At 41.3% G+C, this 12,471-nt stretch overlaps 2 protein-coding genes across 2 annotated transcripts; one reads left to right on the top strand and one right to left on the bottom strand.

Moving 5' to 3' along the window:
* Window positions 1–179: 179 nt before the first annotated feature.
* ube2ql1 (ubiquitin-conjugating enzyme E2Q family-like 1) lies at window positions 180–9,889 on the bottom strand. The gene is made up of 3 exons (XM_035529340.1): window positions 9,155–9,889; window positions 7,983–8,847; window positions 180–3,634 (listed from the first exon to the last, which is right to left on the bottom strand). Exons 2-3 carry the CDS (start codon window positions 8,676–8,678, stop codon window positions 3,503–3,505), a joined length of 828 nt encoding a protein of 275 aa, XP_035385233.1. The 5' UTR covers window positions 8,679–8,847; window positions 9,155–9,889; the 3' UTR covers window positions 180–3,502.
* A 104-nt stretch (window positions 9,890–9,993) lies between these two features.
* med10 (mediator complex subunit 10) lies at window positions 9,994–11,742 on the top strand. The gene is made up of 4 exons (XM_027024218.2): window positions 9,994–10,216; window positions 10,482–10,565; window positions 10,834–10,936; window positions 11,383–11,742. Exons 1-4 carry the CDS (start codon window positions 10,095–10,097, stop codon window positions 11,476–11,478), a joined length of 405 nt encoding a protein of 134 aa, XP_026880019.1. The 5' UTR covers window positions 9,994–10,094; the 3' UTR covers window positions 11,479–11,742.
* The last annotated feature ends 729 nt before the right edge of the window (window positions 11,743–12,471 follow it).

Raw genomic sequence — 12,471 nt, 5'->3', positions numbered from 1 at the left:
CACCCACGTCTTTCGTTCTTGTGCAAACGAAATTTCTTTTTCGAGAACCGAAATCAGTTTCTCTCATAACGATGTTCTACCTAGGTGGAGTAAACGGGTCTCCATTTTGCGGAGCACTGCCCAACGCTAGATGACTGACGGGGAAGAGAAACGCAAGGAAGAGGCGCACAGAAGCGGTCTGCAGGGTTGAATAAGCCTACAACGTTTATTGCACATTCCAGTTTGGTTTCGCTTCCATCATGTCCTGTGATGTTGCTTGTGCAGTCCGGAAAATACACTTCATTTCGCGGTTTATCCTCCTTCTCGCCCTGGAGTCTGACTACACTGCATACCCCAGAGCCCCATTCATTTCAGGTACATTATATTCAGGATAATTATTTTTTTCTCCTTTTCTCGTTCTTTTTTCTTTTTTTTTCCTTTTTTAATTATTATTATTTTTTTTTTATATCAGTAACAATACCTGCAACATGCTTCAAAATCTTCATTTTGGCAAACCACAAATAAATTAAAACAAACGTTCATATAACACAATCTGACATTTAAGACATTAAGGAAAGAACAAAAACATAAAAACACAAAGAAGCAATTTCTGATCTTATCTTCCACCATATTTTTCTTTCTTTTCTTAAAAAAAACCCCCAAGAATAAAATAATTTTTAAAAAGATACCGAACAATCACAGACCACATGCAGATATAATACAATAGAATCATCTCACTTGTTTGGACAATTAACTCAGTTAGTGTCTGCAATCTACCAATCTAAACTATATCACAAAATTAAGCTCTTAAAGCCTGCAAACATCCAGGTTTGAGATATCTTTGACTAGTTATAGTTATAATTAGTCATCGTTATAGTATCTCGTCTTGCTAAGTCCATAGGAATACACATACAACCACTTTTCAAATGACTGTCCAAACAGAGACTGGAGAAGACCAAGAGCGTTTCATCTGTGATGAGATACCCTCGTTTACCAGATGGAAAAGGCTAAAATAAACTACTGATTTGCATCACAATACTTAACAGTGGTTAATAATGCTGTTTCAGTAGCTGCTGTGATAAATAAGACAGCATTAAGTTAGACAGCATTAAATAAAAACATCAGCAACTGTCACCTGAAATTTCTTTATAAGGAGAAGGGCAAACCAGCAGTTGTAAACACTTGTGAATCCATATTTCTTGCTCTGTATAACAAAAAAGTGAAAACATACAGTAGTTAAAGTGATGTGCCCCAGGAAAGTAGTCCTATATTCAACACAGGTGACATTTCCTCTCACTTGCCCCAGACACAGCATGATTTTTTCTCCATCTTTGTACTCCCCTAGTCTCAATCATTACATTTTGTGTCTTTATATTTTTAGCTTTGTACTGTGAGCTTGTGGGGAAAAAAGCCTGAAACTGTGTCTCGCACTCATGACATGTTCCGGCTGCACCATTTTCTGAGTCATGCAGTGGGAAGGTATGTCCCCAGCTAAAATTGCATCATCACAAACTCGGAGGCTTTAGCGTTTATTAATCTGTTTTCTATTTTTTTTCCTCCAAATGCCACGTTAATTAGTAGCTTTCTTTATGACATTTAAAGTCCCCTGAAACACCAGAGGGTATAATCAGGATGTGACTGAAGTCACGTAACCAGAAGTGAACGATGCACCAGAGACTGTGTGAAGAACCACAAGAAAGCACTTGTTCCTTACACATTTGCTGGAGAAAAATTGTCACACTATAATACATAACATGATGTCATGTCTGCTGTGTTTTGGGCCAGTCACTTTAATCGCATATGTATGCCAGTGAAGTTTTCCAACACAAACTCAGGCTGAGGTACTTGCTACAGACGCACCGCGCCTCTTGCCATTCAGGTCTATCCTTGACATTTTGAGAGGCAGGCGACAAATGCCGAAGTGTCACGCTGGAACGTGCTAGCAGTATCAGTTGGATCACAGAACGGGAGGCTCTTATTACACTCGGCTGCCGTATGGAAAAAACTCCCCTGGTTGCCCCCTTCAGTTCATCCTAATTTGCCTCTTATCAGCCGCAGCCACAGCACACGTGTACAAGGCTGGCGATGGCAGGGAGTCATAAAGGAGTCAAAGGAGATGAAGCGTTTTAATGTGGTTCAGTTAGTCAGCAAAGGTGGCTCTGAGGCTGGGACAATTTCGCATTTTTGCCTCCCTGTGCAAGATCTCTCTCCAAAACGTTGGCCATTTCACTGCCTCCCCTCTGAGTTATCATCTGGCAAGCTAAGGAATCATAGACGACGGGGAAGCAAAATAAATGGACAAAGAATCAGGATCAAAACTCTGTCACACTGTAAAGATAAGCAGCAGGCCAGCACGTTCAGGTTTGCCCACTGAAAACACTGTTTTTGTGCAACCTTTTATTGTAAATGGTTCCTACTGTTGCTCACTGCTCAGAGGGGAGCGATTCCGTAATTAATATTCATGCACATTCCTAAAAAGCTTTGTGGACAGCGCATACCATGACATGCTACTGACGCTGTGCAGTCAGTATGAATTACAGGCACACACGCATACGCCTACCCACGCACACACAGTTGGGACTTTGACATTCAGTTCTGCCATCTGGTATGAAGATCATCAGAATTACAGGCTTTTGGTCTTCTCCAAAAAACAAATGAAAATGACTAGCAAGAATGGCTCACTACCACTCTTTTAAAATCTTTACAGTACCTCTGCATAAGCAACAAAGTGTTTTTTTCTCCATTAGAGATCAATCACCATCTACATAACACAGTGATGTCTAAATTTAGCCACGCAGAGAGAGAGAGAGAGAGAGAGAGAGAGAGAGAGAGAGAGATCAAGAGCGAGCGAGAGAGGGGGGGGGGGAGTGGGGGAGGCACAGCTCCACATAAATTACAATCTTCATGTTGCATTGGACTGTGAAAAATAACACAGCTGAAGAAAAAAAGGACCTCATATGTACTGTACTGATCTGGTCCATCTATTATATATTAACACAGTCATGTGCATGTCAATGATGGAAAAGTTTGATGCTGTTCAGTGCAAATGTGTTGTCAGCTCAAAAGAAAATGGAAAAAATAAAGAGAAGTAGAAGAGTAAAGGAAACAAGTGAATACTCTAATGAACCTTAAGAGGTATAGAGCAATCAAGAGGTATAGCATAGGTGTAAGGGTTGGGCCATGTCCTGCCCTGGGGTTGGGTGCCGTTACTTTCGTCAGGGACACATTTATTTCATAGTTCTTTATCAAAAGACAAGCCTCTGTAGCATAGTTGTATCCTTGTCATCAATTAATGCGATATCACAATGCATGACTGGGCCATGGCACCTAAGTGAGGAATGAGAGATGACTAGGCAGAGGTCTATGGGACTACAATGAGTCACTGACAATTGTAGGGTGGATTTTGTATTGTGTATTTTTTTTTCAATAAAAGTTTGGTGATGCGGGAGGTGGAAAAAAAAGAAAACCCAACTCAAGAAAGCCACATAGGGTAGAGGGAGATGCAGGTGTGGCGGAGGGCTCGTTAGCCGTCCGAAACAGGAGGGGACACCCAGCCATACTTCTCGTGGGTCTTCACAAGGCTCTTGAAGGTCGCTTCAGCTTCCTTACGACTGAAGGCTTTCTTAGACTTTCCAGCTTTCCTGCAGATCCGGCCCTAAGTAGGGGAAAAATACATTTAAAATCCACAATTAATTGTTATAGAATTAGATTAATTGTATTTTATAGGTTTTATCTGTCTATGGCCTTTACTGTCGGGTCAGAAACCACAGCTTTCGTCAAAAGAGGAGATGATTAACTTGGAGAGGCTAGAGGGAAACCACACAGATTTTTAGATTTGCTCTTACATGACAAATACAATATTAAAACTTGAAGGGAGCATTACTGACCGCATCAAAAAGATGCCGAATGCACATATGCTACCAAATGAAGGGAATCAAACTGGACTAATGATCCATCTTACGTAATTTAGAGCACCACTTGCCTCTTTTAGCATACAACTTGAATGTGTGTTGGGAGCAAAGCACAAGTCTCTGCTTATGGCTAAGGCCTCTCATGTCTCATACTTCCTTATGGAACTGTGGTGGGACCTCACCGAGACCCTTCAGACATGCTGATCTGTCAGAGTTCAGATCCCAGACTTGTCAGGGTGTTCACTGGGGAGAAGCTGAATGTCCTTAAAGTGATCGGGATTAGTGCTACTGTGGAAGACATGACTCTCACAGAATCTGTGGCATGGAGGCAGACTGCATCATGCTCATTGGTGTAGAGTTTGGCCAATCATTGAGGAATTCCAGGTAAATAACTAACTTCATGAACCAAGTAGACTGCTTAAATAGGGAGAAGTGTCTCTACAGTGAGTGCAACCCTTTTAGTTTTCTGGAGAAAGCCATGTTGTCATTCCTGGCAACAAGCATGATGTCAAGTTTAGTCATATTGAGATAAACTGATCCTGATGGGTAATGTGCAACAGGACACTTTTAGTAGGTTACATCAATACCAATGTATGACCCTTTTATTTGAATAAAATAAAAATATTTATTTTACAAAAGAATAACAAATAAATTATTTCACTTAAATAAATGAAAATGATAAGTTAGTTAAAATAAGAGAAGTACCTCTTGCACTTTTTGGTATATTCAATTCTAAGGTTTGCTCAGTGCTGTCCCAGATACCCTGGACCAGACTGAGTCAGGCCTACAGAATTCTGCAGCAATCTTCTTGATCAACTGAAACCCTGAAATCCTCTCATCCTAACAAGTGTTGGGGAGTAGTGACTGAGTTGTTGTCTGATTGGATCAAAATGGCTGCTGATCACTAGGTAAAATTTTAAAGAAATCTTCATTGTTGCCTAACTAGGGAATAATTATAAACATTCAGCACTTTATTGTTTGTAGACAAATGATATAATTTCAGTGTGGTAGCACATAGCAGCATAATCAGTATCTTTTTGCATCAATTTAATAAACTTCTTAAGATACCAGAGCTTTGTCAAAAACTATGTGCTGCCTGCCTGACTATATAAATGGATTTGGGCTACAGGCTGTCTGGGACACACAGACACTTGATCTGATGGCTCAATTTATACACACACACACACACACACACACACACACACACACACACACACACACACACACACACACACACACACACACACACCACTTGGAATGTGTGTCAGCTACTAGGCCTAGACTAAAATATCAATTTAGACAAATGATTATCATCTCCTGAATTATAGTAGTAAATGTTATGTTGCAAATTCATTTAACAAATACTCAATATTAGCATTACATGGCCTTTCATCAGATTCAATAATGTGACCCTCTTATTGCAGCCACTATATAAGTGAACTACAGCAACTCAGTGTGAGAGTGAATCAATTCTGGAAGAAAACTCTATGCTAAAAAAACACTGGTTTTGATTCATGTATACTTGCCCAGGAGTTACTGATTAAAGGGTTGTATCAACACAGACTTGTTTAGTCTGTGAACAAATGAACAAATGCCTACTCCTATAATTATTATGGTTTAACTTTTCAGGTGTTTGTGGAAAAGAACATTGTTTTGTATGAATGGCTGCAATTTAAATTCCGTGGGCATCAGGCAATTTGCTTGAAATGTTTTTTATGTAATACTGTTAACATCTAAACAAGTTCTCATTCAGTCTGAAAGCAAAATACTGCCAAACTGGCATGCTGACACCCTTCTTCTGAACAAGCATTTTTTACTCTCTACTTAAGAGAATGTCACATGTACTGTATGTTTGTTTCATTTGCATTTCCAGACTTAAAATATGTTATAATGTTTGCAAGTGGCATTTTGACAAATGTAAATGTTGTAGCTAATTGTGTTGTTTGTGTGGACAATAATTAAATGTAGCTTTTCTGTTGTGGAAAATTTTAACTGACCATAGATTAGACTGCTTCTACAAAGGCAAAGGTTAGATAAAAAGGTGAGGTCATTCAAAAAATGTGACATGGCTGTTGCATTTAACAGAACAGTCATGTGTTTAATATTGTCACCAATTTAAATTAGTACAATATTCAGTTGTATCGCTTATTGGCCCAAAGCTAGTGGCTACAGATGCCTGAGGACCGGGTTCATACGTATGCCGGCACTGACGTATGCCGGCACAGGGACAGTGAGACATAAATAGCTTGCTCTTGCCACAGGCTCTTTTAGGGCGGGCTACAATGTAATGGCCCAGAAGTAATGCAGTGCACTCACTTGTGAGGAAAATGTCCCAACTCTGCTCACAAAAGCCTGTGATTTTTGGATTAATGGGGGCCAGTGGCACCTTAATTAGGCCACACTGCACTCCAGCTTGCTGGAGAGGAAGTGGAGACAGAGCTGAGCAGGGATGAGTTTGGTTCATCCATGCCTGAATTACGTCAGCCTGCTTCCTGAAAAGCTGCTGTCATTTAACACTGGCCCTTTCAGTTCAGTATGTATTGATGAGTATATGATAGCTGTGCGAGGTGCCAGATGGACAATTTTCTGATCTGAGGTCAGTCGATGGCCTCAGTTCATTGTAAGACAACCCAATCCACAGTTACTATACAACATGCATGGACCAAAAAGGCATTTTAAACCTGATCTCATACTGTTGTACGCCATCATTGAGACATGAAAGGTGCGCCTGCACATGACATTACACTGAAAAATCTGAATTTGAATTGACTAACCAGCAGGGCTCTTTATGCATCAGTACACAGGAAGTTTAGAATCTGGCAACCCATCAATTAGTGTAGCTTATTAAGTAAAAATATACAGCTGCTGTTTTGATCAGAGGAGTTGAGATCTAAATCTTTCACAGACATAAAACTAACAGCCGTAATCCCGCCTTAATTATTTATCAAGTCTGATCTCGGATCAGTCAAGGGACTAGACAACGGCAATAGCCCTGTCTCTATGAAAGATCAAGGAAGGCCCACATAATAAGTTCTGGCATTCCATTGTTACCGATTCTTTCTCCGAACATCAAAAGAGATCGTTTCTGCAGCACATCCACACTGTTCGAGATATGGACCCTAGGCCCTAGTAGCTACAGTAACACATCGAATATATTAAAATTACACAAACTCCTTAAACCTGTATAAAACACATCCTATTTATATCGCATTGTGTAACAGAAAATGCACTCCCCTCCCAGTATGTCATGAATACATAAAAACAAGGAAAGCTACCACTAAAGGACACGCAGACATGGTCCATGGTTCAGGACACTGCTGCGTAATCACTGTAAATGTGACCCAATTTCTCTAGAATAAGATCAATGAAAAAGAAGGCTCATCATTACCCTTCGCGGTATAGGCGGTAAAATGCAACATTAGCCTCTATCTTTGCGCCGTCTATCTGTTTTAGCCCCGCAGGGAGTCTGTTGTGTCAGCAGCGTCTAGATTGGGAACTGCCCTTGAATGCTTCTGGCAATTTAATGAAAATGGTTATCTTGACGGTGATAGGCCGCCTACTATACTACACTAAAGCATTTTCAGGTACCTTTAAGTGAAAAGACATGCAGAATACCACCCCGAGGAACGACACGCAATTAGTCGCTTTCTTTCCCATATACGGTTATTTTTTATAAGGCTAATCAGACCCTCTGTGAAAATCCTGTGTTAGACAACTACTCATCCGCATATCATTACCAGTTAGGTTCCAGGTTAGTTAAGATGCGTTATGGATTGTGCTACATTAGTTAAGCAAATCACAAGGTGATCTTATGGTGTAAAGACTGTTGAAACCTTAAAAGCAGAGGACGGCGCTTAAGATTCGGTGTGAACAAACGATAACTTTAAAAATCGATCTGATTAACATACAAAGAAAACCGTGCGTTCAACCAAAAGAAATGGCCCGTTATTTATTTTTCCCTGTTTGGCATTCAATTTCTTAGTCTATTCCCTACGCGTTCTGGGGGTCTAAAAGGGACTCGTGCAAGATGGGCAGCGTAAGCAGTGCCGACGCACGGGCCACTGGACACGCAAGCCCGAAGCGCGCTCTCACCTGTCCTTTCACGAGACTCGCTGCGAACTGTCTCATCACGGCCTCGACCGTGTAGGCGCTAGACCAGCCGCGAGGAGTCAGCAGCTCCATGCAGATCGCACCTCCGTCCAGGACGTAGCCGTTCTCCAGCCTCGGCGTGAGCACTCGCATGAAGGGCGGCGAGAAAGGGAAATTGTCGGGGAAGGACACGTTCAGCAGTATGTACTCGGTGTTCGTTTCTTTCATGTCCTGCCACAGCGCAGAGTCCTTGTCCACCTGGTGCAGCTTGACGTTCCAGTCGTAGAGGTTATCGTCCGCCAGCTCTACCGTGATGAAGTTGTCACCCAGCCGGCGGATCTCCTGTAACTCCTTCATCAGTCTCCGCGTCCGCACCTGGGTACAGTGCTGCCTGTTCGGTGCCAGTGGTGGCAGTGAGGAGCTGGTTGACTTGGAGCTGCCCGTTTGCTGTTTCTCTTTCGTGTCCTTGCTTGGCTTGTCCTTAACTGATGGTTTATCTTTGCCGGAGACATCCAACTTTTTGGCCTTAATCTCCGGGGTACTGAGGATATTCGTCTCGTTGCTCGTGTTACAATGCTTCGTGTTGTTTTTCTGATTTCCCTGCTTAGTCCCTTTCAGCGATCCTTGGTGATGCTTCGGGTCCTCCGTGTCTCTGTCGTGCAGACGAATCAGACCAATCTTTCGCAGAAGAGTAGCCATTGTGCTCTTCTTTACGCGATGCTTCTGCAGTGCTCCTGACGCCGAGATATAATCGCGTGTAATGTTTCCGATATGGTGAGCAAACAGCAGACGGTCTTCTCAATGCAGGCACAGGTGATGTCCGCTGGGCGCTTGCAAGCAGCCCGTCTCAATGCATCGTCCCACAGAGCTGAAATAAAACACGGGAAAATCGCATACATTTGTCGCCCCATGATGCTAATAAACGTTTCGGAAGATTTCTATGTCGACACGACAGCAGAGATACATACATTATGTACGTTTACCTATTTCAGATACTGTTGAGGCTGGCTGCGGTACCAATCTGCAGTCTTATTCTTGGCTACAGTGTCTATTCACAGTGTCTTTTTTAAAATCAGCAATTTGCCTAAGTCCAAACCAGTATTACTAAAATGCAATATTTCTGGTAGGTTAATATTTACACAATAATTTTAGGAATTCAGTAACGTATTGCTTACCATTATGCACATCTTGATGCTTCACCCTTTAAAATGTATCCGACGGACAGAGGAGATGTAAAGATGCGTATGTCTCGCTGGTAATCCCGATATTGATCCCGATAGATCCGTTGCGACCGAGGGGGAAAGTCTTTGAAGGAACCGCAGTCGCAGCAACACTGGGCGCTAATGTCGCTCGAAACGAACCAATCCGATAATCCGGTACGAAGAAAACGCACACCCTCGTACCCACGGAAATACCAGCAGTGGGATCTTACGTTGGTGGGTCGGTTTCCGCCGTACCTGGACAGAATGGGTAATCAAATGTGGTGCATGAAATGTAAAGGCGAGGAAGAAGGATGGGCTTTCTGTGCAGCGGCGGCTCTCGCGTGCGAATGAGCTATAACAATCTAGACTGGCCTCTTCTTTTATTCATGTGATTGGCGAATTCCTTGGAGTTGCTGTATAATTAAAACTCATTCTGGGTACACTCGACTAACGTCACTTTCTTGCTCAGCTGCGCACATTTATTTTCGAATCCAGTTATTTTTGCCCGATTTGTGCACGCTAATTTTGCAGTATTACAGCGGCTATTTTAGATATCCCCGTCGTACTCTGCACTACACAGTCATCAGATAAAGGCTTCGCTGGTTTTCAATTTGTTCTGTTTTTTCCTAAGGTTATTATGCAACTCTAACAACATGAAATCCTTTCTGCGCTCCGTTTGCTGTCTTTTTCCCAACGACACTTTGCTGCAATCCAAGTCGGTTTACGTTAATTTGTAGGAATCCGTTACCAAGACAGTTGACAGATCCTGTCTGCAATTGGTCCACACACTGCCGAAAAGTGCTACTCGTGTCCAGCTTTTCAGTTTGTCGTTGGTATGAGAGCAGTTTTTGCCATTAGTTAGAGGTAACACAATAAAACAGCTACTTCTTTATGTGTAACTAGTTTTCTTATCATGGCTGAGAAGTTTGATAATCTTGAAGAGCATCTAGAAAAATTCATCGAAAACATTCGACAGATGGGGATCATTGTCAGCGATTTTCAACCCAGCAGCCAAACAGGACTCAACCAGAAATTGTAAGTTTTGCTGTATCGTTTTCGTTTAGCTGTCTGACGTTAGCTGTGTTATCTGATGTTAGTTAGATCGCTAAGATAGCTAGCCACCTAAGAAAACGTAAGAAAACCTATCGATGCGATTACTATTATATGCATTTTCTGATTTACACGGAGTTCATGCATATGACTTTGTTATTCCGCCGTAAGCATAGGTGTGCATGTTCATGATTCATGTCGAGGGACACCGTTCCTTCACATAAAATAATACTGTTGTGTTGTTTCGCAGGAACTTCATGATCACAGGGCTACAAGACATTGAGAAATGTCGACAACAGCTTCATGACATTCACGTACCGCTGGAAGCATTTGAGTGAGTGCTTCAACAATTTACCCACGACTGGCACCTCAGTGGTTTAACGAGCTGCAGGTTATTAACTGAAAGTTCCCTGGTCATGTGGCTGTACAGGACACTCTTCTCATTACCTGTAGAAAGTTTCCCTAGCTATGAATCGTCACTTCATATCATCAAGAATATTTTTATATTCGTAACTTTTATTTCTTTTCTTATTTTTTAAATCTGTCATCAGTCATCTTTGAATTCTGTCTATCCTGAGTGTCAGGTTCCACTTTCTCCACAGATACATTGACCAAGGTCGCAACCCACAGCTGTACACTAAAGAGTGTTTGGAGAGAGCCTTGGCTAAAAATGAACAAGTAAAGGGGAAGATTGACACCATAACTGTGAGTGAACATTTTAACAATCCTTACAGCCAATTAAAATGAGATAGTATATGGCCTTTGGTTGTGGGCCCTAGCAGCAAATTGAAGCTTGTGTAAATTATTATTCATCTAGGAATTTGTATAATGATCAGATTGTAGACTGCACAAAAATACTGATTTACTGCAGTCAAAGAATGAGCTACAGCCAGTGAAATTTCAGCTTTTGACTTTCGAGAATTAGCATGGACAAATATGGTTGTAGTATCTCAAGGGATTGTCATACCCCATATCACTTCTCAACTAGTCTAAAGTGTGTTTGAGGTGTCTAGAAGGTATAAAAAGTGGAATATGAAATTTTGAATTAAACATGATAGTTTGTTTGTAGAACTGTTAAAATAATACATATGAAGCACTTGAATGCTTTATAAGTCTGGGGGGGGGACTCTAATTTTAAAATTTCTTTGCAGAAATTTAAAAGTCTCCTTATCACTGAGCTGGGCAAAGTTTTTCCAGAAGAAATGGCAAAATACAAGGCCATTCATGGTGACGATCCTCCATCATAGTCAGCTGGACCAATGCAACAGCATCATTAAAACCAAGTTGTACATATGTTGATATCCATGTTTTATAAAATTAAATGCATTGACCATGTTTTACATTTTTACAGCTTTTTCAATGTTTGTATTTGGCTTTGTATTTCACAAAGTGCTTCAAATGGTGTTGGATGTTTTTAACATCTTGCAGACAACAGAAATGGAGTTTGATTTTTGTGTGATGTAACTTTTGTTGCCGATATGTTGATTTTTATTAAAAGAGATTATCTAACATTGAGTATAACACTGTGCTGTTATTTGTGAGTAAAACATGGCCCTTTGCTTCACCAAAGGGCTTATTGTTAATCACTGGCACATGTTCCTGTCTCCCATGGCCCTGATTGGTACTCTTGAGCTATTACTCTTATTAGTGTCCTCCAGCCAAGGATGTGACCTGCTCTTAACCTTGATTCTCAGAGGCAAGATATCACTGTGGTGAGGCTGAAGCTATGTTCCCATGACAGACCCTATTGTTCAATTCCTGTTTCTTGCTAAGCTCTGATTTTTCCCGTCTTGACTGTTTACATTCACAGTTACAAATAACCTGTATCTGTAATTCGACTGCATGTGCCCTCTGAAATGGCATGTATGTGCAAACAGATTTTGCGTAACTCACGCGTGACCAACAAAAAATGTCAATTGTGACACATGGTATTAAAACTAGCAAAATGGATGTTCTGGTAGATCATATATGCATCGCATTTTGCTCTAGACGATGGAGAATAATTTGTCAGCTGTATATGATTAGGCTGCAAAGGCAAAATATAAAAAATTAAATTCTCACAGCTATTGCTACACCAAGAGACGTGGGTACAGGAGACGAGCCAGCAATGTTGTTGCTACTGGTGCTGGTTGATGATGACAGCACTAAGAATATGCATACAGGCAAAAAGCTGCACAAATTCCGAACTCCCCGTTCTCGGTTATGATGCGTTGCCACGGATTGGATGCATATCTGATCAC

This window comes from Electrophorus electricus, chromosome 8, assembly GCF_013358815.1.
Source record: "Electrophorus electricus isolate fEleEle1 chromosome 8, fEleEle1.pri, whole genome shotgun sequence".
Lineage (NCBI taxonomy): Eukaryota > Metazoa > Chordata > Actinopteri > Gymnotiformes > Gymnotidae > Electrophorus > Electrophorus electricus.
Note: the sequence above shows the minus strand (reverse complement) of the source record. Positions and strands in the feature narration are given on the sequence as shown.